Genomic DNA, 26,563 nt, shown 5'->3' with positions numbered 1-26,563 from the left:
GGGGGGGTGGGTTCTGGGAGGTAGTGGAAATGTAAATGAACTTGTATCTGAAGACACTCAGAAAAATGCGAGTTGTTTGTAACTGGCTGATCAAGGGTTAGGAGTGAAGGATCACTTTGCTAGACAACTTCAGGTTTAAGTCTGGACAAGCACTTTTATAGCACTTTTTAGATTTGTTAAACAGCAGTCCTTTGTTTCCTTTCTTTCTTTATTGTAATATCACTTAGTGATCACTGCTGCATTCTCCACATCAGTAAAAGATATTCATTGAGGATATTGCAACTGACTTGTGTGCTTATCAGAACAAGGCAGGGAATCTGTTATTGGGGGTTGTTGTTGTTGTTTTGTTTTGGTTTTTTTTTTAAATTGGGTTTGGTCTCTTGAGCCCTTAATTTTATTTTTTTTAAGGAATCCCTTAAATGTGTCATGTGGAACTGTCTTTCTTAAGATCCTCATGTTTCAGAAACTATAGGAAATACCTGAAGTGTCTTTTTGTTATTTCAGAAAAACTTCCTCTTTCTTCTCCCTTCAAATAAGAAAAAGGCAGCATCTCTTATGCAGTGGCTTTATTTTTAACATAGCCTAACTTTGTGTATAGGTGGAAAAAAGTATTATTTTCTTAGCATCTGTATATAGTGCATTTTTAAATCAGTGAGTGATCATGGGAAATTAAGAAATGAAAAAGCTTTAAGCTTAAAATTGAACACTGTTTGTGATTGCAGCAAATAATTTCACAAGCAGTATAACTGGTAAGGCCTCGGTGTCTTCAGTTGAGTAATTTTTCAACTTTCACCAAATAAAGCTTTTCTCATGGGATTGGATATTTACAAAAGGCTCTCTTATATCAGTTCTGTCAAGCAATGTGAAAACTTGCTTTAGTTTTCCTGTCTGTAGAGCAATCAGTTTGTCTTCTGAAAATAATGTCATGTAAATGACATTAAAAGTAGATGATTTTTTCCAGCTGCTTAACTTGTTAAAATCTGCCAGCAAACTTCTGAAGTTCTGTATTTATTCTTTTGATGGGAAACTAGTTTAAAATCCTGTCTGTAGCATCTAAAGATAACTTTTTTTGCCATGCACAATTGTCTTTAAAGATAAGATTATTAGTAATTTGTTAAATATATCTTTAAAACTACTATACCTTTAAACATTGCAGTAATTTCAGTTTACCCAAACTGCAAATAAAGAAGCATCCAAATCCCCAGTGGATGAACACTGTCACATATCAGACTCATTTTTGAAGATTCTGGAGGCAACCTGGTGTGTGACAACATAAATTATAAGCCAGTCTGAGAGTTGCGAAATCTGATTTTTTAAAACCTGATTTTGTAGGCAAAATATTGTGGAGTCTTATCAAGACCGTATCATCACACTGGTTTTTGTGCAAGATGCAGTAATCATAAATAGCTTGATCCACTGTTCTTAGGGGGGAAAAGGCTGGAAAGACAGTCAGATGCATCTATTGTACTCGCTTTTCTGTGGACTGGGCCCAACTAACTAATTACAAGTTGATTCGTGTGAATACTTATTGAGACCTTTAAAATCTGATGAAAATGTTGTGTTTGTATTTCTTGCTGTTATGCCTGAGTTGCACCTCACCATCATACTAGACACTCATGCCTAAGAGGATACCTACTATCCAGGACTTACAAATATTGTAGGATTCTGAACCTAATTAAACTCAAGTTTTCTAAGTTTCTGTGAAAGTGCTAGCAAATATTTTTGTCTAATCTAGCAAATACCTCTGCTACTTACAATGTGGAAATTGTTAGGGAAACATACTTGCATGTTGTTTACGTGGCCTAATTAGTTAGGGATAATCTGAATAGTCACTTTTATTCAGTTCATTTAAAAGCACCATTGGAGGAGATTGCAATGTGTGCCTTCTGTAGGATTGCGTGGTGATGAGAACATTCACCCTGGAAGTGGGTTATCAGCCGTAGCAGGAAGGGAACACACTGTTCCCACGTGGCATAAGATATCCTCAATGCCAAGAAAATAGCTACTTTTCCTCTTGAAAGGGGACCACTGTGCAGAAGGAAAATGAAACTGCCAGAAAGAGTGAGCAGAGCTTGGTTGTGTGGGCCACCAAAGACCTTTGTCTGAGAAGGGGAGGCGGTTCCAGGCCTGGTTCCTGGAGCAGGTTTTATGTTGCTGTGTTAAGAGTGATGAGATAAAATGCGTGGCTGTGTTAAGCACTGCAGAAACATTTTTGGAAGCTCCATATATTTATGACACTGAAGGTAAGGCAATTGCAGAACAGCAGGAAGGTGTTAGCACTGTCTAACCCCAAGTTTGTTTTAAATAACATGAATTTATTATTGACATTTAAATGTGTAATTGCTTAAACATAAGGGGGTTTTGAGATAAACTAAGGTTTCAAGCAGTATTTTTGCTTGATTGGTCAGTGCTACATTTTGGATTCTTTTCTGCGGAATAATTGTCATCTAGAGAAAGAAATGGGAACCACTGAGTTCTAATTGTCCAATTTTCTGTGGTTTAGGCTTGATTTCTTAGAGTTAGCTGTCCTGCATTCTTACTTCTGCTTCTTGCCTTTCTCATTCATGAGTCTTAATGAGTTTCCATGTCTTCTTCCATGGCTCAGATAATGCTAGGCTACTGGAGATTGCCTTGGTACTGAGGCTTCCTGTCCTTGTTGTGGTCAAGATTAGTTACAACTCACTAAGTGTTTTCCACAGTGCAGTGGTACTTGATGTTAGCTCCTGAACCCTGCTGTCAGAGGAAGACTATTGCTTACCACTGTTTTAATGTCAATGAATAGCAACAAGCACTCATTATTGAACAGTCGCCCTAGAAGCAAACTTGCAGGCTATCTTCCTGGTCTTGTATCAAAGAAGAAATGAGTGACCCAGGAGCACCCAGCATCACATGGTCAGGCTTCATCATGTTGATTTAGCCATAGTAAGAATTGCCACCATAGTAGATCTTAAAAAATGCCTGCCCATGGTACCTTTTCCCCAGCTGTAGTATTGATCAGGATGACTTTTCCAGATGTGTATTTTAAGGAAAAGATAATGGAAATACTGATTTCGGTTTTTATTGGGTCTGGATTGCTCACAACTATTCACCATGGCTTTTCTTCACAGAAATCTAACAGTAGCAAATTGTGTTCACTGTGATTTGCAGGCCAAAAGTTTTCAGACTGACTTCATGATGAAGCTACAGGCATTGTATCAGCGTGTTTTTTTTCAAGAGGTTACTCTTCTTGGAAACAACTGCTACTACTTGTATTCTTACATTACAGGACAGGGTCTTTTTTTTTCCTGTTTTATTTAGAAGATACTTCCAGCGGCTGGGAAGGATAGCTAAGAAAAGCAAACCTGTCATGTGCAATTAAATTACGTGTGTATGAAAGGGTCTGCACCTTTATTGGAAAAAGACTGAAAATCACTGCTAACATGTCTTCGGTACTACTGTCAACATGTAACACATAACAATACTGAACCATTAGTGGAATGCATTAAACTTAGTTGCATTTTTACAGGCACTAAAATTGGAGTGATTAAGCACTGGAATAGGTTTGCCAGAGGTGATTTGGAGCCTTTAAACTTAACTGGACAGGACCTTGAGCAAGTTGAACTCAAGGCTTTTAATTACCCTTGCTGTGAGCAGGAGGTTGACCTGGAAGACTTACAGAGGTCACGTCCAACCAAGGTTATTTTATGAGTCTTTGATCTTTAAACCACAAGCAGTTGTCAGCTGTACATGAGCGCTGCAAAAACCATCCCAATGGGTCTTGAAATTCTTTCTGTTCTGGTGTATGCTGAGGTGGCTGAACATCCTCTTACAGCCTTAATCTTGCTGCTGCTCTTCATTGCGACTTTTGCTCCACTGTGTCAATGTCTGTAGTCTCCTGTAATTTCTTAGCTTTTCACAATCCATGTTAACCACAGTCAAGCTAATGTGATGGCTCTTTCTTGTAATGAGGTTCGACTGTCTGTGTTGTTGTGCTTTACTGTTTTTGAAAAACACTGAACTACAGCAAGTCATTAACTTGACAGGCTACTGCTGCAAATGTTCACACCAAAAGCTGATCAAAGTACACAGCTATCTGCTGCCCAGTTGGAAACTATCAGTAACTGCTGTGATCACATTCTACAAATGTGTGATGACTACTTGTGACTACCTTTTGCAGGCAGGTGGTGTTTTCCTAAGCCTTGTGTTGATACCACATATCCTGCAGTATGTGTGTCAAGGATGAGACCAACTCTGCCAGTGAGGCAGCCAGTGTATAGGCAACAGCACCAGGCTTATTGCTTCATAGCTAATCAGTTTGAGGGGTGTGACAAATCTCTGGAATGAATGGCATGTCCTCTAGTTGGAGGTTGACTGTGGAAAAAATAAAGGGAACTGAAGGGATTTGATTTTCATCTCCATGGCCCATCAGTTTTTGGTGGGCTACCTTATTTCTTTCCCCTATACACCTTTTCCAGATATATAGGTATATCAGAAGAACAAGGTTCTCTCAAAAACTGTTACACAAAGCAGTAGTGCCAACTTCAAAATCCTCCTCCTGAAAATGCAGTAATAGGTAGTAAGTAATAAATCAACTTACTATGTCAGAGAAAATACACTGATTACATTGAGTATTTAGTGGCAATCCTGTTCAGTTCTGTCTGAAGTCAGACGTGATCTCTTGTGCAGAAATGTTTGCATATAACTTTAAAGAGCCCCTGCTTTTAAATGCAGCATTCTCTTAATGCTGTGAGAAGCTGAGCTGGTTGTATTAACCGACTTCAAACTAGACATTCAGAAAATGCAGTAGAAAAATTTTATGTGTGTAAATGTTCTCAGATACTACAGTTCTGCAATTAAAGTTAAATTATTTTTTTTAAAGTTGTATTTATGTGGCTAGGATTCATAATGATATAGATTAAGTTTATGGTTCATATATTTTCACAAGTTTTAAATTTTGCTGATGTTTGTAAGTTTCAAAAGGCTGTGGATGATTAAATATTTTTGCCACCTGTACAGCATAAAGCATGGCATCACTGCTCTGCGTGATGAAAATGAACAGTGGCTGAAGTAAAAGGAGTTGTATTTTATTGTCCTTCTCCCCCAAAAAATACACCTTGTATTTTTTTTCTACATTATCCCTCTACTAAAAAAAAAAGACAGTGGTATATGACAGTGGAATTTATAATTACATGTTCTAACATGTTAAAGCCTCATTGCAGTCTGTCAAAACTAGGAATTTGCACAATGCTAATGAATAAGTTAAAATGTAATTGAACTCTAAGCTTTGTAGACCTCAAAACAGCACCTACTTTAGATTCAGTGAAATTGTTGTCTAGCTTGTAAATTAAGCCCTACTTATAGGGTATCCAAGTGTACATTAAATCTGTTATGGTTATGCAGAATGAGGACACACTCTCTTTGCGTAATATTCTGCCTGCTCATGGGGTATGTGCTGGTTCAAGGTTTTATATGCAATCATCATCAAGTTACAACAGTTAGTGGTTTACCCAGATAATTCAGTTGGTGCTTTTGCTGCTGGATACCATAGGAAGCAACATGTAAGGAGCCCTTTCTTGATGCAGTTAGCTGTCTTCCATGTCTTGAATTTAAGCTGCATAATTCCTGCCAAGATGACACATTTCTGTGGGTAGTCTTGATAGGGAGTTGTCAGCGGAGCTGGGCTTTATTTGGAGGGTTGAGAAGGCTTCTTGCACAGACAGAGGGATAGTTGCAGTGATTGGATGTAATGCCTTCGTTGCAACTGTAGAATGTCCCACCTGTGCTTCTTTTTATTGTCTTGTGTCTGCAAGATTATCAGTTTAACAGGGAGATGATATTGGAGAAAAAGACTGTTAGCAGAAGATTTGAACAAAATCTGGCCAGTTGTGCCCAAAATGAAATCTTTGCCTGTTGCAGCATAAGTGGAAAAATAGCATCTCTTATACCTGTGAATTGTTTCATTGTGGTAGTATGGTTAATTCAAGGGTCCCTTTTTACTTATCTGATGAGCCCAGTTATGATTAAATTATTTATACTACTCTGTAGGTTACAGGGACAGAAATTTTACTCTACAGTTAGTTGTAGAGCATTTGAGGAGGCAACTGCAAATCTTTTCATCAGTCATGCACTAACTCTTTGTAGGTTACCAGACAGATTAGTAGTCAGCCTGGCAACTTCTGAAGAAGTGATTGCAAAGAAGAATTACATCTTGACTTATGAAAGTTACGTCATAGTTCTTGTGCAAAGGTTAAAGTTCACCCAACGAGTAGCTGTCAGTCTGGCTATATTACTTTGACTCTATTTTAAGAAAATTGGAAGGTTTTTTGATAAAAATATCTCATGAAACTTTGGTTATTCTTTTGGTTATTTTAAACCAGTTGAAAAGTGTGACATGGGCGATACTGATGTTTAGTAGATAATCTTACAGTGTAACAAGACATGCCTGCATTCTAGATGTCAGCTGTTTTGGCAAGTAGTGTTGAATAAGGCAAAATGATGATTGTAGAGCAGGTGGGGAAAACATAGTATGGAGCCCATTACTCAGACTAGATATGATCCCTCCAGAATGCTCTTGGAACTGTAACACGTCTGTGAAAACATCTGCTTTATGTACCATAATAAAAAAGGAAATAAAACTCTGACTTACAGGGAAGAAGTAGAGAACAAAACCAGGAAACAGTATTATTGAGACCCTATGTTCAAAAGACTAACAGACTGGATTAATACAAAATAAGTCTCACCCCCTGTCAAAGGAGGATATAGTAGGTCTAGGTAAGATCCATACGAGAGTGACAAGGCTAATTAAAAGTGTAAAACTATACAATTTTTTTTCTTGGTACAAGAATGACTTTAAACTAGTATCACTTCCTAAATGCTAGAGAACTTACAGGGCACAGAAGTGTGACAATTATCTGTAAAGGCATGTGCAACATGTAGAGGCAACTATGAAACCATTAACACAGTCTTCTAGTGTTAAGAACCGGGAGGATACTGAAACTAGCAGGTGGCAAACTTTTATCTAAAAGTAGCCAACTATTCACAATGCATAAGCAAACCATGAAATACAGTCCTGCCCCATGTTGTGATGCCCAGAAGTTCACATGGGTCTGAAGTGATTAGGTAAATTCACAAAGGAAAAATCCAACATGTGCTGTAAAATACATATGCTGATTCAGGGGAGCTTCGAGCTCCAACCTGCCATTTGCTGGGGTTATACTCCCATGGTGTAACAGTGTCCTTATGACTTCACTGTTAAATAAATATTCTTCAAAGGCTCCAATTTTCATTTGCTTATAGGACTCTTAAGGTAGGACATGGGTATACTAGCAAACATGCTGAGGAACATTCCCAGTGACTGAAGCAATCTGGTGTGGAAGAATCTTCCTCTCTTATTAAAATCTCTCAATTTGAAAACAGGATGATTTCAAGTTGCCAGCTGGGAATGAGCCTAGCTCATGTGAATTTTCAAATGATGCCCAAGAATTTTAGGAGTTTGTTAGTTGGCATCAGCTAAAATTATGCCAGAGACCATTTGAACAATTAAGCAATGTAGACGGTCATGTTCCAGTACCTGGGAGTGTTTCCAGGCACTGTGTAATTTACAGTTCTAGCCTGAGTATTACATTTCTATCCAGTTTGAAGTACTGAATAGAAAGAAATTTAGTTGCACAGTAGGGCTTCTCTGTGTAACCACTGAGCTATTGGTCTGCCTCTTACAGGCAAAATCTCTGCTGATTTTATGAGCAAGAACAAAAGGTTCAGTTGGATTCTTAAGCTGTCTAAATCTTGCATCAGAGTGATCTGGGGTCGTTTGAACTTTACTGTGCTACCACCTGGGAATTACCAAAATTGCTGCCTAGAACAACGAACAAAATTAAGAGATAAAAGATGAAATGTGATTTTTACCTCAAAAGTAATAGCTACCTTTTCTTTTTAGACTATGTCTTCGGCAGTTGTTCAGATATATGCAGCAGATCGCAATGCCATGTGGTCAAAGAAATGCTGTGGTGTAGCTTGCCTTGTAAAGGACAATCCGCAGAGGTCGTATTTTATCAGAATATTTGACATTAAGGTAAGCATCTTTTGTTCTTTTTCACTCTTTAAGCTTGGTTGTACTCATTCTGCATCTCGAATTGAGCATGTAGGCTGTCGTAGCTACAACTCATAGATATTCTCAAGTAAATGATTGTACTTTAAGCAGTGCAATTACAGTGCTTATTAATAGGCAAGTGCAACTTTCTCGGGTATTCTAAATTATTTCATAGATGTCAGCTTTTATGGATGAAATAAATATCAGATAAAATTTTCTTAACAGCTCACAGAAACTGTCTTCTACAGATGTGATTAGTTAAACTATTGAAAAGTTAGTATAATGTCACTGATACAGATAGCTGACAAAATTCTAGTGGATGTCACTACTTTGGGTGATATTCACAAAATAGATGCCATCTTCTGTACAGGTGGAAATAATATTTTTGATTACTGTTTTGGTGCATGTGAAAACTGCAGGAGAAACAAATTGTTTTTTTTTTTTCCCCTCCACAATATATACATTCATCCTGAAGATCTTTCTCCTATTCTAATATTTCACTCAAAACAGTGGGAACTAAGAAATGAAGTGTCCAAAATGTGTTTTCATAACAAAAATGATACTGAGAAATGTTAGGTCCTACTGACTTTGCTGAGACTTTGGAAAGCTTCCCATTATCTCTGTAGCCAGGAACGACTCATTATCTGTCAGTGTTCAGTTCTTGTAGTCTCTCAGATTTGTCCAGGATTGCCAGTTGGCAATTGAATTTGACCTTGTAATTTGGTCACTTGACTGTTAGACTTGGTGAGAAACCTGTTCTTGGGTGCTGAACTGTAATGCCATTTAAATATATAAAAAGTCTTAAAAAGGTGAGATTTTTTTGTTCTCTTTAAGTTTACTGTTTTTGAGTGAGGCCTGAGATAGTAACAGGAGACTGGAAGTCTCCTTTATAGCTGTTGCTGTTATCTCTGTATTCCTATCACTGGTGACTGTTGTTGCTCCCAGTATCACTATTGCAGGATTGTGGAACATGAAGGATGTTTTTTGAAAACAACCAGGAATTTGAACAGAACACAGTGACTTGATGGAATAGTCTTCACCAAGTTCCAGTATATTTTTGACTTTGAGCTCATTTATTGGGTTAATAGCAAGGTAGATGCTTAACACCATGCAGCTTCCAACTATTAAGTTAAATTCTGCAATTCGTCTAAGTTTTTAAAAACATTTTTTTTCTTCTTTTCAGGATGGGAAATTATTGTGGGAGCAGGAGCTGTACAATAACTTTGTATATAATAGTCCTAGAGGATATTTTCATACCTTTGCTGGAGATGTGAGTCTCAGTGTCTTTTAATACCTATTTTAAAATGCCTTTTATTTGAACAGTAGCTTCTTTTAATATAATTGAGATTTTAATTTCATTCTGTAAATTATTTATAAAACTACAGTATTAGTCGTGTTCGTTGAAGCTTTTTAAGTTTATTTATAAAAGGATTTTTTTGGTATCTCAATTAGAAAACTTAATCCATAGGACAGAAGCATAAAATGTAATTCTTTATTTTCAACGCCCTTTAATGAAATTACATTTGACTTGTAGATGAGGTTTGTGAAGTATCGCATATTCTTAAAGCACAAATCTTCCTGTCCCCTCCTTTGATTTCAGATGCAAGATTTTGCTCAAATTTGTTAGGCATGATCTCTAGAAACTTGATGAGTAGACAGACGTTCCAAAGATAGAATGCTTCACTAAGACTTGGTTCCAAATTTGCAGTGATGATTTTTTTCTGATTATACCTTCAGAAGGTGTAAGAAAACACTTAAGAAAGCCTTTGAAACTTTTTCTTAGTCATGGGTGGGGGAATATTAATGTTTTTCAGACATGTCAAGTTGGTCTTAATTTTGCTAATGAAGAAGAAGCTAAACTATTCCGCAAAACAGTAACAGATTTACTTGGACGACGGCAGAGAAAATCTGGTAAATATTCAAATTAATCTTAAATTCAGGCTTGTTTATGTTGTTTTGGGGGGAGGCAGGAAGCTACTTCTATGTCTGAAAGCTACTGAAGGCACTACTGCCATATTTATCTTTAGAAGTAATTGTGTTATTAAAGCATGCTTCTTTATTGTGCAAAAATAATATTTTTCTGAAATACTTGGTGCTCCTTGCTGTAAGCTTCCTTTTGTAAGCTGAGACTTCAGGGTTGTGGTGTTTGAAAATACAGATCAGGAGGAAGCAAAAATGGTAAGCTGTCAATGGGAAAACTAGAAATCTTTCTGTAAGCTGTTTTCACATTTGACTAAACCCTCTTTTAGCTCTGGGCTGTTTATAACGGATTTGTTTAAACTCAGCCCAAGTGGGTTGTAACAAAGATTTTACCATCTGGTATGTTCAGTAGTTCATGTGAATGGATTTTTGGCATTGGTCCAGTGTTTAGTAGAGAAATATCTTTTAGTCAAAACTAGTGATCTTGGCAGAGGCCAAGAACAGAAGACGTAATGTGCCTATACTGTCCTTAGCACAGGACAGTCTGCAGCACAGCATGATTTTTGCCAGCTGCAAGATGCCTTAGGAACATGTTCAGTGTTTTAAAGGGAGTTCAGACTTCTTACAGATCTTGTCTTGGTCCTTTTCCAGGGAACCCATAAACAACTTGCCTCTCTGACAGCCATATGTCTGTGAAGGATAAGGTGATATAAATCATAGGTTGGGAATACACAGATGTGCTCAGGCTTGCTGTAAACTGTAGCATGGACTTGTGTTGTAGCTACAGGATGCATTTTTGTAGTCCATTTTGGAACTGAATTGCACTAGCCATGCAGTGCACAGTAATGTAAATAGGGAGGAAGTCCTCATCTTGGAGTGCCATCCTTGCAAGTATTCTTGGGAAGCTACATGATCTATGTATTCACTTGGATTTCATTTACATATGGTGACTCAGGTGCAGAACACTTGTTCCAGAAGCTTAAATAGCTTCTTTAAGATTCCCTCTGCTTGGAATTAAGTTCATAGGGTTTCATGGTAAGTGGAGTCATTAAGAAGTGGGTTAATAATGTTCCTCATACTTGTTGTGTAAAAGTAATCTCGTATCACCTTGTATCTCCTGTTGCTGAAGTTTCACTCTATGATGTGTCTCAAACAGTGCTACAGTGCACAGAGGTGACTTGGAAAGAAGTGCTTGTATTACTGGCCATAGCAAGCTTTGTTTAAAAACAGTGATTCAGTCAGATCTCCTGTTCACAGCACAGTTTCACATCTGTCCTTCCACACAGAGGGTTTTTTCACAGGACCACATAGTTTTTCTTGTTTACTCTTTGAGGTAGTATTTTGGTTTGTTGGATGAGTGTGCTTATCCACAACAAACTCATGTTGCAGGATGAGCATACTCCATTTATTGTCTTTTAACAACTTAAACACAACTTGAAGACAACTGTAACTAAAAAAACCTCAAAACTCCCAAGTTGGTTTTTTTTCTTATGATCTGCAAAACAAGAATTGAAAACAATCATAATATTCCTTAGTCAAGCCATCAGATGGAGTTCTGTATTTGTGCTTCTAAAATAACAGGCTTCACACTTGCCCAAGTCAAAGCTGATCTGCTGGTGGTGTTTATATATTTATTGATTGATCTAAAAATGCATATATGAAATATTAATTTATACATAGATTTATTTGTAATATAAATGATATAAATGTTGTCTATCACTTACAATGTGTATCTATAAATTGTGTGTGTGTGTTCTAATGCATCTTAACTTTTCAAACACAGAGGTAATAGTCTGATAGTTTTGATGCTTCTCTGTTTTAATGGGGTTTTTATTCCCATGCCTTCCAAAATATCATTTCATAGCAATGCCACCTGACATACCCTCAACTCAAATGAGTACTCCATGTGATCACTTAGCAGTCTGTTATACCATTCAGAGCTTGCTAGGACACTTTTCCAGGAGTCTTATGGAAAGCTTATGTTGTTGGAAGGTATCAAGAACAGCAGTTTTGGCTCACTAAAACTATGTCTTGATGCCAAGACTAGTACACAAAATGTTGTCTAACAGCTGCAAGAAGAGGCAACAGTATTCTGCTCTTCTTTACTCAGCATGAAATGCACTGGAGTATACAGACAGTTTCTGAGTAAGTGCATCTGGAATTCCAAATCTAACCAAAGCTTGCAAATGTACATAATACCTCATAAGAGAATAGAATGAGGGAGAAGGGCAGAGAAGGAATTATTGATGTTTTGTATTAATCTTTTTTATATGGTTTTCATCTAGCTAAATTCTAATAACTTTTTTTTTTTTTTAAGTAAATTAAATTCTTAACCTTAGGTTAGGAAGAAATTACTATAATTGGTTAATTTCTCTGGTAGATTTACTTAAATAATCTCTCTATTTACTTCTTAAACTGATCCCAGATAGTTCCCCCAGTAAGCAGGGTGAACACTGATTCTCTTCTCAGTGCTTGCAGTGTAGTACATTCTCACTTCGAGTATTCTTGCATGTAGGTACTGTTGGTTTTTATTATCTTGCCTCAGAAATGTTAATGTGTGTATACACACAACTATCCTCTCCACATCATTAGCACTCAGCCATAAAAGGGGAGCAGAGACTTGTAGAACAGAGCCTTGTTCTTAACTGCCTTTCTGAAGTAGGAGGCTTCTTGACTAGTTTTTATGGACTGCCTGTAGCTCATGGATGGGAGCTCTGTTAGCCCTCTCTGAAGCTGCATTTTTCCTCCACAAGCTTTTAGCTCCCGATGTTCTTCCTAATACACTTCGTACAACTCAAGCTGGATACTTAATATGGAGAGCTTTTTTTTTTTTTTTTCTGTCATCTTTGGTCACAGCTCTTGTTTTTGCTGCTTGGGGGACAAAAGCATCTCTGAAGTGCTTAGCCTGCATTGGATTCAAGTCTCAGCAGAGATCATTCTTGTTTCCAGGAATATTTACTGAAGGGAGGTGTGTTTTTTGGACATAGGCAGCTGGTGAAGTTGATCTCTTTTTAGATCAGTAGGCATCTCCATATTCAAAATAGGAGAAATCCACCACTCTCTAGTCAGGTCATTTGCACTTCAGAGCAGGAGTTCATATTTTGTAGTTACCACTGGGAAACACACAACACAGATCTGGTATCTTTGGGCCACAAATTAATGTTTTATATACCCAGCAAAAATTAGGAAGTCTTTAAAATGTCTTCCTTTGTTTTCTGCTATCTTTTTTCTTGAATTCTCTTCTAATGAAAATTGTAATGGATTCCCATGATTTGGCACAAAGCCACTTAACACTTGCTGTGAATACCTCCTGCTTTTGCCAGCTTCTCATCCTGTACCAAATGACTTGCAGTCAGTCCTGCACTCTCCTTTGCTGTCTCAGTTTTTGAATAAAACTAATTACGTTCCAAAAGTTGAGTTTGGGTTGGGGTTTGGTTTTTTTTTTTTTTTTTGGTTTTGGCAATACACCATCAGTGGTTTCTTAAACTGAATATTCTAGGAAGAGAAAGCACAGTATTTGGCCAAAGAAGAGTTGATTTTGGTTTTGTTGTTTGGGGTTTTTTTTTCCCCTTCCTTGGACCTGATACCTTTCACTAAGACACCCTTGCAGAGGTTCTCCACCTTTGTGTCTAAGGCTAGCCTGCTGTGAGCTGAGAGACAACTGTTTGTCTTTAGAAGGCTTGCTCAGCAACAGTTGATTCTCAAGGGGTTTTGGTCACCTTCCTTTGAAGGTTTGATGACCATGACAACTTCTTTATTCCTACCTGAAGATGAGCTGATAGGTACGAGGCTGACTTGCCTTGCACACTTAGAGTTGTAGATTTTTTAAAAAATATTGCTGTGACAGGGTCAACACTGTCTGTGAAGGCCCCTTCCCCTTATGTTTCTGTGTGTGGAAAAATATAACAAGTTACCAGTTTTTCTGAGGCTTGCTGAAGAGTGAAATGTCTGTTATGAATTCTTGCTACTCTTGGGGAGTCCGTGTTAGATTTCAGATACTCCAGATCTGAAAGGGAGGGATGTGCAGCCTTCCTTATGGAGCCCTGTTTTTTGATGCAGTAAGATATCAAGATGCTTGCCCATACAGGTACTGCTAAATCCAAAATTCTTGAGAGTGTGTGTGTAGGTACACAAATAGTGTAACTGTGTACTGGCAGTTTTGAAGGATGGTTTCAGGGTAGGCGAATGTTATTTGTGGTGGATAGGAATTAATAGTGAGGGAAATCTCCTTTAAAGAAGAATTTACTGTTATAGGTGGAGAATACTGGGGTGTTAAATGTTTACTACTACCTTTGAAATCATCAAGTCAAATTCTCAGTAGTCTGTGAAACAGTTTGGTATTGTGAATAGAGTATCAGGTTAGTACTAAGGAGATTCTAGTTCTGTTCCATATTGTTCAATTACTGGTTGGAAAACATAGGTGAAGTGTCTTGCCCCTCTGTATCCTGTTTTCTTTGCACAAAACCAAAAATAACCATAATAGATTTCAGGTTCTGTGGGAGAACAGTACCGTATAAAAGTGCTACTTACATTTCAAAGAAAAATGAAGGAACAGTCTAGTTCAGTGGAAATCAGAAAGCATAACGTTTCAAAAATCTTGCTGTGATGGCTTGTACCAAAACAGCTACTTTTTGGGTATTTCACCATATTTTGGAGTCAAAATGTCTGAAACCAGTTCAGCTATTTCCTTATGCTCCTACTCTCTCACTTGAAATCAGTACTTATTATTTAGGATTACGTTTTTATCGTTCTGTAATGCTTTTTTTCAACTGCACAAGAAGGCTTTAAGAATATTAATAGATTCATAAGTTTGAGTTCAAGGTCATTGAAAGCTTCGCTAGAAACTGACATTTAGAATGAATTTTTTTCTGTGATACCCATGAATAAATAGCTCTTCTTTTCTTTTCCAACAGAAAAAAGACGAGACCCACCAAATGGTAAGCTTTTTGCATGAATCGTTGCATTTGATATTTTTTTTTACTGCTCTCACTTACTGTTTTTGTATAGCTTTTGTTTTGGACTTGATCCAGAGAGTCATGTGGTGGCAAAACCAGTAAACTCTTACTCACAGAATCAAAGCAATCATAGAATGGTTTGGGCTGGAAGGGACCTTAAAGATCATCCAGTTCCAACCCCCTGCCATGGGCAGGGACACCTTCCACTAGCCCAGGTTGCTCAAAGCCCCATCCAGCCTGGCCTTGAACAATGCCAGGGAGGGGGCAGCCCCAGCTGCTCTGGGCAACCTGTTCCAGCACCTCACCACCCTCACAGTAAAGAATTTCTTCCTTACATCTAAACTAAACTGACATTCTTTCAGTTTAAAATCATTACCCCTCATCTTATCATTACACTGATAAAGAGTCCCTCCCCACCTTTCCTGTAGGCCCCCTTTAAGTACCGGCAGGCTGCTCTAAGGTCTCCCTGGAGCCTTCTATAGGCTGAACAACCCCAACTTTCTCAGCCTGTCCCTATAAGGGAGGTGCTTCAGCCCTTATTCTGGAGGTTAATATAATTGTTTTGTTTCTGTTCTTTGGTGTTTTTCTAGTTGTAGCTTGAAAGATTTGTGGCTTAGCTCGAATTTATAAAGAACGCTTTTGGAGGAGCATGTTTTGTTGTAAATAGGAAAGAGGCCCTCAGCTTAAACTGAGAAAACTTTGTACCTTGCAGTTGCTGATTGGTCTTCAGAATATGCATGTGTAGGATCACTATGCAGAACCTTGCTGAAACTAAAAGCGTATTTGTCTAAAGGCAGGCATAATGATGACAGATACAAAACATCCATAAAATTTCAATTTATCCAGCTAACCATGTAACATAGCCTTTTGGTCATACGTCATGTTTGTCAGTATTAAATGTTTTTGCATGAAGGATTATTTTAATCTCTTTGCCTCTCAGGAATACTTCTCACAGGCACAAAGATATGTGTTCCTCAGGAGATACTCTCATTAAATTGATGGAAGGAATCAAAACTATGTATTAATTTGATCAGAATTTTTTTTGCAGTCTAATTCTAAAATTAAATGAAAAATGTACATCAATGAATATCAACTTTGGAGTCTCTGTAGTTCTGAATTCACACTGAAGTTAAAAAGTGTTTTTTCCTGTGATATTTCTATTGGTGATCCAGACAGATCATATCCCTGTATCTGTTAGTTTGCTGCTTGAGCAAAGCTATAGTCAGCTGATCATCTGAGGTCCCCTTACAGCCCGAGGAGGTAGTCTTAAATTTGTACTAACATCCAGTCTTTAACTAATACTGAATTACAGGAACTGCTGATATCTTTTATATCCAAATAAAGCCTCCTCATGTGGAATACTTCTCAAAAAATACTCTTTCAAACATTCAGTTTTGAGGAAGCTCATTCAGGCAATCATCAGTTTAGGCCAGGCATTTTTAGTATCAATTCTTTCAACTGGAACTGGGTTGTTTAGTTTCTAAACAATCATAGTAATACATCCATGATCAACAGCTTTTCTGAGCTTTCAGAAGGTTTTAACTGTTTTGCATCTTGAGTGACACTTGCTTCTGCTTACCTAAACAGCACATCCATGATAGCAATGTCTGCAGAGCAGGTAGAAGATAAAACAACAGTGGTGACTGTGTAGTACCACCTACCTCAAAAAATTTAGTCTTTGTCTCTTCTGTAAATGTTACCAATAGTAACACAAATAATTTGTTTGTCTAGGTTGCTATCTGTAATTGGAATAAGATTTAAGAAAACTAAATCTGTAAAAATATTTGTGCTTAAAATACTCTCATAATTAATCCTGTAAAATATCCCGTAATCCTCAGGCAACATTTTTTGGGGTTTTTTTTTGAGAAAAATACTGCATACCAAATTTGCATCCATTGCCTTTATCTTGAATGTTCTGTGGAATACATAGGTTTATGACTGGTGTTTCAGGTTTATAATCATTATTCAAAGCTCTGAGCATCTCTGCTAAGGACATGGGTTATATCTGCATTTCAGCATTTGGAATTTGGACTAGAGCAGATACATGCTGATAGTATGTAACTGGGAAAAAACTGTTGTAGTATCAGCTGGTTTTTGTTTTACTCTCCATATTCTATGAAATTCGGGGGGGTGGGGAAGGGACACCTGCTTTTTTTGTACTGACTATAAATGCATAATGACCTTTAAAACAGAAAACCACGAACAGTCACGCTTCTGTACTAACATGATCCGTGCTTGAAATGCTGTGGGGAATTCTGTTTTAGTGGGTCTTGTTTGTCTGGATTTTCTGCATATGTTGAAGCCTCATGGAGAAAGAATTCTGTCTTTTCGTATGATGTTTTCAATAGTGTGGATTTAAGTTTGGTTGTGTGGGTTTTTGGGGTTTTTGAGGTTTTTTTAGAATTGGAGGATTAAAATCAAATTAGCATTAACAGTTATATAAAATGTATTAGTCTGTAATTTCCTGGGATTTATGTTCTACTCATTTGTAATGGCTAGGTCTATCTATGCAAATAAAGAAGAGTCATTATAGTTGAACTGACCTCTTAGTGAAGTTTTGGATGAAACAAGGATTTGTCAGAGAACTAGGTTTTGAGGGAATCTTTAAGAACCGTGCAGCAGAATTTTGTTTCAGCTGTTAACTAGAACAGTTGCATTTATTGTAGGGCTGTCTGTAGTCTGGGACAGATGCCTAGAGAGGTTCTAAATAAAATACAGATAATTTTGTAGAATTAAGATTTCAGAATGTTCTGCACTACATTTTCTGGAGCCCCTTCTGAAGATGGCACAGATACTGATAACAGTGGATGCTTAAGGCCACTGTACTGTCAGGTACTTCCTAATGATGAGCTCTGTATGCCTCTCTCATCTTCATTTGTTGAGCTATCTACACCTGATGGGGAAGGAGCATGTCTTATGATGGGAAAAATTTTACTGGATATAAATATGGCAGTTCTAGAAGAGTATAATTCTTTCCAAGGTTCTTTTATCTCTCGTGGACATCTAAGGTCTAAACTTGACGGTAAGAAAAATTTTCAGCTCTTAAGATCTTACTGTGATCACTTGTATGAATATTAGTATCAAGGGGAATCAGGCTATCAGTCCTTAATTTGAGCCCACCTGAATAAAACTTCAGTTTGCAAATGGCTGCTCATTCACATGGTTAAAACCATGTATGGTTAGTTCAGGATTTTACGTGCAAAAAGGTGCATTTTCACTGTTAGGAATTATTACAAGAATATCACAAACTTCCTAGCATCAAAAGTACGTCTTGCTTTTTGAACATCAGTACAGCTGCTGAAACTACAAGTATCGGTATAATATGTAAAAATAGAGAGGATATGATAGAGAAAATATAATAGGTGGTTAAAGTGAAAATGAACTCCTACAGTGTGTTTTGGTTTTGTATCTAATGAAATTAAGACTCTAATTTCCAATTCATTCTGAAGATTTTACTTAACTCCACTTGTTAAGTTTTGGGTTGATGTTATTTGATGATTAGTGAATTTAATGCTGACTTTAAGTGGAACTTTAACCATGCAAATTGTTTTGCATAGTTGTATGTGGTGAGTTTGTGCTTTGGTGTTCTCAAAGGACAGTTGTTTAGATTGTAACAGTTGTAGATCAAAACATTTCTGCTTAGCAGAAGGCACTTCAGAAACTCTTCTTCCTGCAGTTTTAAATCTTGTTCTTTGACTCCTGCAGGAAGGTAGTTGTTGTCATATGTTTTTAGATGAGTTTTGTCTAGCCCAATGTCGTGTTTCTGTTCTTGTTTCTTGTTCTGGCCAGTACTAGGTGCTTCCCACTGAGGTATTAAACTGAAAGTGTCGCCTGTGTTATCCATTGTATTGTCTACTTCTCCTTTCTGATTTGGACTTTGGACTGTAAAACCTAAGACTTGTTAACAGGTCCTTTCTGACTGCTTGTAGAACTTTTAATTATCCATACAAAATTCAGTTATGAAAAAATAGTGTCAAAATAAGGTTCAGATTTATCAAAGTCTACTTAGGCTTTTTTATCATCTGCCTAGTAAGAGTGGGTGCATGAAGCTTATTTTAATTTATTTGCTAACCATTGGGTGGTAACTCACAGGCAAGAAGATGATGTTTCTAAACTATTTCTGTCTGAACTGGTCTTAAATTAACTGCTTAATCTCATTTTTCCAAAACTAAAATTACCATCTTTACAGGTTTCTTTAAAAATACACATACATACATATGTATATTTATGAAAGAGGCATAAATTGCCTCTTAGTATTTAAATACTACTATCACTTGCTTATGTCAAGAGTTATTCTCTGTCAAAGCTAAAAACCTGCGTGGAAAACATGCTAGTATTACACAAGAAACATAATGCTAAAATTAGCATGAGTATAATTCAGATGCATTTTAAATAACTAGAGTAATAATTTAAAAATTGATTCTAATGAAGAATGAGGTTTGAGAACGTTACTCATAATTTGTGTTTAATTGTATTTCTGGTGCTGGTTTTACTTTCACTAGTCTTCAAGCTCTGTTTCATATCTGGGTGTTCAATTATTTTACAAATCTGTCAAAGAGTAAGACATAAGAAATCCTGAATAGTTCCATAGGTACTGTCCTATACCTGAAGACAGGAGTGTGTCCAGAGCAGCCTTCTGAAGTTCTTGTGATGTTCAGGTTCTGTGTGCAGTGGCAGAAAGCATTCCCACTAAGGTCGTCTTAAGCAAAGGTTCCCTTTCCTTTAAGATCAGTTTACTGTGCTGCCAGTGTAATAGTGTGCTGGGTGTTACTGTTTACAGCACTCACTACTTTGATCTAGGATCGTAGCTATGCAGTACCTTAATGGGTCTCATTCTATGTGTCCTGTGCACAGAATTCTTTAGTTTAAAATTACTTTCTTTGCCAAATTTGCAAAAAACAAATTCTAGTTTAGAAAACTTTTCTGCCATTGCTCTGCTCTAGCAACATTTTATTTTTTTTTCTTCAGCAAGTAACTTAGTCTATGTATTTGACATCCAGAACCCAGACAGATAGTAGATTCATGTGGCATGTAGAACTATGGCTACAATATTTTACCACTCAATTAAAAAAGTTTCTAGGTTTAATATGGCTTTGTTGAAACATAATAGTAAAAATCCTGTACTTTACCTTCACAGGCCCAAATCTACCAATGGCAACTGTTGATATCAAAAACCCAGAAATTACAACTAACAGGTTTTATACTCCACAAGTCAACAATATTTCATATACCAAAGAAAAGAAGAAAGGAAAGACTAAAAAGAGAAGATTGACAAAGGCAGATATTGGAACGCCATCTAATTTCCAGTAAGGACTCTGGAGTTTGTCTCTTTTTTGGTGGGTGGGGGTTTTGCTGGTTTCGGGTTTTTTTGTGTGTGTGTCAATGACACTTGCAAATGCTCAAAACTTGAATGTGTGACTGTTGTGTGTAACCTGAACTACAATGAATGCTAGTTGGGATGCTGTGGGGTTTAGAAGCAAGTTAGCTTCTACACAGGTGAGGAGTTTATTGTAACTGTAAACAAAAAGTAACTTGCTACCCTGAAATATCTTAGAAAACAATTTAGCTGCATAGAGATGCCTTATTGGAGTAATCGGATCAGTGCAGACTCATATTCAACCTCAATTGTCAACCCTTTAACACTTATACTTACAACTATGCCTGCTTATCTGTGCTTTGTCATGCAAAATACACATGCAGGTCCTGACTTGTAATAACAGCAGAAGTGACATAGCCATATATCTCTGGCTTTCTGTTTACAAACATACTTATTCTGATATGTGGGCTAGTACTCATATCTTGTGATAAAAGTACAGCATGTATGTATACAACTCTTAGGAACAGGTTGGGCTTTTTGTAATACAGTTTCTTAATGTATCTTCAATCTTTCAGTATAGTTATGTATCACTTCAATATTCACTTTTGTGAAACTTGGTTTTGGTCACTACTGAATTAACTGTTGTTTTACTGAACTATAGTTTGGTATTTTAATCTTCTGCCTTTTAAAATAAGTGTACTTTATTTTCCAAAGCAACAGGAATTTAAAGAGCTTGAGTTAGTTACAGGAAAGGTAAGTTCCTGTGAAGTATTAGAAAACCAGTGCGAGGTTTACATGCCAAGTGAATATGCTGTTCTTCTGAACCATTATTTTACATCACTTCACTGATATGCTTTCCCAGAATGAAACTTCATAAAAGTAATGCTGGTGTGACCAGTTACAGTAATGTTACTGGACAGTGGTTTGAGAGACTGCTCTGTAGAATGGAATAGTGGGCAGAAAGTAAAAGGAGAGATGGGCTAAAATGCTTCCCTGACCAGACTCTGCTTAGGTCAGACATCAACCATGTTCTCTCTGATCTGGGTATCAGTGAAGTGCTGCATCTATTAGTGTCACTTAAACTGAAACATACAGGAAAAGAAGGAAGAATGAAACGAAGATTGAAGTGTGATTGGTAGCTGGTCACTGTTGTGGCTCTACTGATGCAGACTTCATACACGGACAAAACTGCAAATAATGATTTGCATTAGTGTGTCTTACCTTTGATCAGACTTTGTGGAAGGGGTTGTGCGGCAGTGTAGATACAAAATTAATTTGAGACTTTGTTTGTAATGTCTATCAGGTTCTGACCTAGAAAAGCTGAGAATAAGATGATTAAATATTTAATGAAGTTCAAACAAAGGATACATTCTAGAATCATTAAATGTAACATTAAATTATATGGTGAACCTTTGCAAAAGAAGGTTGAAAGTCTCTTTGGTTCAGCTTAAGGTCTAGTTAAGTTTCCAGTATAGTGCAGCTATGTGTCATCTTACTGTGTAAAATACCTTAATTGCTAGTTTTGTACAAACATATGGGAACTGGTGTTTGGTATTGTTAGGCAAATATACTAGTAGGATAACTTATATATAACTTGAATTATGATACTGGTGAAGACCAACACTGTCACTGTTTATGCTAAATCAAAGTTGCAATCAGTACATAAAATTTTTAAATGTCTTTTCTTAGACAGATGTAGACTTCCAGTGTTCTGAGGGAAAAAAAAAAATCTAATTAACATTAATGTAACTAAGCTCTGAATTGTATGCTCATGACCTCTTAAAAGAGCATCCTGAGTTGCACAGATTTACAGAAATATGTGGGTAAGATTGTACTGGCTAGTAAATTTCTGTCAATTTACATATGCCAGTTAATACATTACAGTTAGATATGAGAGTATATTAGGAAATGCATGTCTGACAATGTGAAGCAAGCTGTAAAGAATCCTGTAATCAATAGATCTTCCCATATTTTGATAGTGAAAGTCATTTAAACATTTAAGTAAAATGGGGGTCTTTCCTCTTTTTTTCCTTTTCTGTAACATAATGTCATTTTAAACCAGATCTTTTCTTCTTACCCCTCAGGCTGTTAACTAATCATAGTTACACCAAGACCAAAACTGATCATTGAGCTTCAGTGTTCTCATTAAGAAAACTTGTGTTGGTGGTTGTACTAACAGCACATTGCACTAGGCACCATGTAAGGGCAGTGAAATAGTCCTTGTAATTTGACAAGCTTAGCCTAAACTCCGTTGGCTACTAACAGCTCACCTGGTATTCTTAAAACTCTTTTGAGTTGGACTTCCTGTATACTGCATTGAGTTTCTAGAACTGGCCACTGGCAAAAAGAAACCCAAAACAAGTGCTGGTAACATTATGGTTTTGTCTTCTATAGCCAACAGATGTGGCATGAAGTAGCTTGGAGGGGCACAAACTCTTCTTCCTTTTTATCTGATTATAGTATCACATAAAATATTACTCCAGTAGCCACATGAAATGGCTTAGAAGCCTAGGAAGATGGCAACTGAAAGCAGTCCTGACTTTTCTTTGAAAGAAGTGAACGGGAAAAGGGCAACGAGGAACAAATAGTGATGACGGGGAGGAAGATTTCCAGCTGCATGACACTGAAGACCTTGGCAGTAGCTTCAAGTCCAGTTACTGTATAAAGGCTAAACCCCTCCCTTGATCTCTGTGCAGTCCTTCCATCACCATCCATGTGCACCACAGGGTGGCATGCAGCCTTCATGTTTTACCACAGACCATAACCTAAGGGGGGAAATGAGTTCTCCACTTGGTCTTTTGACACAAGACAAAAAGTGGGAATAAAGGAAGTTTTAATACTCTGTTCTTAAGGTGGGGCACTGAGGAGTAAGAATTGCTTAGTGTCTTAATGATACTGGAGGTTAGAAGCTGGTAGTAATCTCCAGTTACATTGGTGTCCTGTTATTTTAGTTAACAAGGTCTTTTTTATGCTGATTAAATGGACTTTTCTGGGTTTTTTTAGACACATTGGACATGTTGGTTGGGATCCAAACACAGGTTTTGATGTAAGTAATTTAATAAGATATTCAATACACTGAATGATTAAAAGCTTTTGAGGCTTTTTAATGCAAGTTGTGAAGATTGACATAAAATTAAAAGTTAACTGTACATCAAAATAATTATAAATTGTGATTTTTATGATGCAGATATTGAGAGACGTTGGAGTGGGAGGGATCTGGGATTGAGGGGAAAAGATGCAAAACTTAGATTTTTGATCTAGGTACTTACCTCTCCTAAAATAGTCCTTTCTGATTGAAAAGTCAACCCAGAGGGACATGTATTTGGCTTTGCTATTCCTTTTAACTACATGGTGTGTGGGCTTTTTCCAATACAAATTATATTTAAAAAAAAGACCTTCTATTTCAAGCTACTTAAAACTAATGTATCGCTGACTTGCAGGTGAACAACTTAGACCCAGAACTGAAAAACCTGTTTGATCTGTGTGGAATTTCAGAGGCTCAACTAAAAGACAAAGAAACTTCAAAGGCCATATATGATTTCATTGAAAAAACAGGAGGTGTGGAAGCTGTTAAAAACGAACTGCGCAGACAAGGTGGGTTTCCTTTTAATTCCACGTAAAAATTAACAGGGCATTTTTTACCTTAAGGATTAGAGTAGAAGCAGTTGATGATGAGCAATTTTTGATTCTCCTTTCTGGACTTCATGTCACTGCAGTTGCACTGGATTTCATAATGTTTCTGTACACCGTATGCTATATGAAAATGTTCATGCATGAGCCATTAGAGTACTTGTTCCCTAAAGAATAAGAATCTTACCTATGTCAATTAAGTAATTTCCAGTAGCACTTTGACTGCAAAGCTATGCAATATGTTCAATATAGATTCTTCAGACTGTGTGTTTTGCATATTTATTTATAATCTCCGTCTTATAAAGAAGCCATATTGTTGTTGTTAATTGTAATAGTAGTACATAATTGACTCGTGTATGTATGGTGCCTGTTTACCCTGGCAGCACTGTGTAATGAGCCTTGGAACAGCTAGAGACCTGCAAATTTTGGTGTGTGTGTGGGGGTGTGTGTGTGAAGTTTTTTTTTTAAAAAGGTGGGTTTTTTCTAATTTAAAGTTAAAAGTGCGACTTTTGAGAAGGCTTCTTCTGCAAGAAAATTCTCAAATAAACCATTTCCTACCCAAACTTTAAATGTGCTCTTAGCTGATGCACTGTCTAGTGGAACATAACAAGTCAGTCTGAAAATTACACTGCCAATGTCAAACTTTCAAAAACTTGCCTAGAACACTTCTCAAGAGAAATAGGATATAAATGTCATTGAAATTACAGCAACTAGTGTGTAATAGCAGTGAGTAATAGCAACTTTGAATCTAGTGAGTAAGTTGTTGGAGTGACTGAAGAGATACAGATTCAGGGTACAATGACTTGTTACATTTATTCCTTAGGTCCCCCACGGTGGAGTGGTATGTATTTGAGCTGGTGTCTAAGTATATGCTTCAAAGTATTCATGCTGCTGTGTGATTTCTTTCCTAGATGAGAAACCTTAGTCTACATCTGTTTGACTGCAATACTAAAAATTACAGTCAAACTTCTTAGTCAAATTTCAAGCAAAATTTCAGTTATTTTTTTTTCTCAGGAACAAATCTGTCAGTTTCTTAACTCTGTTTACACCTGTTTAAATATTTATGGAGTTGTTGATCCCAGACTGCTGACCATAGGATTGGATTGAGAAGACTTGCCTTGGAGTCTTATGACTAGCTTAAAACACTTTTTAAATGTCTATTTTTCTATTATGTATGTGTTAACTTCACGTTATGATCACTTGCATGTATGCATTTGAAAGAAAAGCTGCCTTATCTTTAACATGCATGATAATAATGTGCTTTTTGATACAGGTAGATAAATTATTTCAGTATTTCAGTGCGTTTATCTGCAATTACGTTATTTGATGTGTAAGTCTTGACTGCTGTTTGAAGTGTTCTTTCTCAACTGAAACACATTTTTCTGTGTTTATTGCAAGAATTTCTGTGCTTGCCTATTCAACCTGCTAGGATGCTGACTAGAGAGATGCAGACACATTCTGCTCAGATAGAAGTTACTTTCCTGGTTTTCCCCACACTTTTGCTTGTTTTGGTGCTGTTGGTTGTTTTTTTTCAGTGGCAATACCATCAATAGAAGATTTTACAAACTTTTTGTTAATAGCACAGTTCAGATTAATCTGCATTTATAGAAACTAAATTATTTTCTTGCTTTGCTTATACCATTTGTTTGGGGGAGAGAGGATGAGGTAATGGTGTTCCCTCCTTGCTCCTTCTCCCTCATTTCACTTCATTTGAGTGCAGACAAGCCTTATAATAACTCCTGAACTCTGTTTCTGCAGATTTGATGTGGCATAGAGCTCTCTCTAGAAATGATGCAAATAAACCACTTTCCCACAGGAAAACTTAAAACTTGTGTTCAAAATCTGCAGACACTATACACTCTGGAGCATGATCTTTTCAGTAATACAGAAAAACTGCCTATAGTGCTTGCTAAATTATATTTGAAAATACTGGCCTCCAATGGCCAAAAAGGAAGCTACAGTCATGTCAACCAAAAAGTGATGGGTTGGTTGGGTTTTTTTTTAAATCAAGAATGTTGGCAGTATGTCTTTTGGTAAATATAAGAAGTCTGAGAGGAGATTCTCCCCATGTTATTCTTCTGAAGAGATGGAAAAAAACAGAGCAGTTTGTGGAACTTAAGAACATAGCACGTAATTTTAGGAGGGGTATGTTTCTCTAAGATGAACAGGGAAGGAGGCACTGATCTCCTACTTCCTCAAAATACCTGTTTTAGGAATGTCCCCCCTCTATACCAGTGAAGACAGACTGCTTTCTCAGCATGTAACAGGAAGGAGATAATAGAAGAGGTAAAGAACTCTCTTGAGTGTAATACCCTTTTTGTTATCAAAGCATATGAAATCAAATGTGAATTTTCTTAGTTGTATGACAGCACCTGGATTATTATGTAGTTACATGCAAAAACCATACAACCTGAAGTACCATAAGCTGTTAGATGCTTAATGGAAGAGGAAATGAAACGGTGCTGTTTAAAATGCCATTAGCAGAACAAGTACATTTAAAGGCCACTTCATATAGAAATGATCCTGTGTGTTGAGGTAGCCCTGAAGTAGTTTCCTTTCTGCAGTCCCAATAAAGATAAAGAACTAATTTTCAGTAAAAGGCACTAAGGATCAGTTTACCCTTCATTGTAAGGCATTACTGGGGGTGGGGGGGTGGGGGGGGGGGGTGTTGTT

The 26,563-nt window shown here is 37.0% G+C and overlaps 1 protein-coding gene across 2 annotated transcripts in view; it reads left to right on the top strand.

Moving 5' to 3' along the window:
* The first annotated feature begins 7,899 nt into the window (after nucleotides 1-7,899).
* The window catches only part of WASL (Wiskott-Aldrich syndrome like), a 25,659-nt gene continuing 6,995 nt past the window's right edge, over nucleotides 7,900-26,563 (top strand). Inside the window, exons 1-7 of one of the 2 annotated variants that reach the window (XM_026867950.1) lie at nucleotides 7,900-8,050; nucleotides 9,252-9,338; nucleotides 9,883-9,979; nucleotides 14,902-14,925; nucleotides 20,081-20,249; nucleotides 23,264-23,306; nucleotides 23,701-23,854. In XM_026867950.1, the coding sequence (XP_026723751.1) occupies nucleotides 7,919-8,050; nucleotides 9,252-9,338; nucleotides 9,883-9,979; nucleotides 14,902-14,925; nucleotides 20,081-20,249; nucleotides 23,264-23,306; nucleotides 23,701-23,854 (706 nt within the window). In that variant the 5' untranslated portion in view covers nucleotides 7,900-7,918. Of the gene's footprint in view, nucleotides 8,051-9,251; nucleotides 9,339-9,882; nucleotides 9,980-14,901; nucleotides 14,926-17,502; nucleotides 17,966-20,080; nucleotides 20,250-23,263; nucleotides 23,307-23,700; nucleotides 23,855-26,563 lie in introns of those variants that run through there. The other variant, XM_026867952.1, reaches the window with a different exon arrangement.

Source organism: Athene cunicularia (assembly GCF_003259725.1).
Source record: "Athene cunicularia isolate RWA chromosome 1 unlocalized genomic scaffold, athCun1 chr1_part2, whole genome shotgun sequence".
Classification (NCBI taxonomy): Eukaryota; Metazoa; Chordata; class Aves; order Strigiformes; family Strigidae; genus Athene; species Athene cunicularia.
The sequence above is the reverse complement of the archived record's forward strand: the minus strand, read 5'-3'. Positions and strand labels throughout refer to the sequence as shown.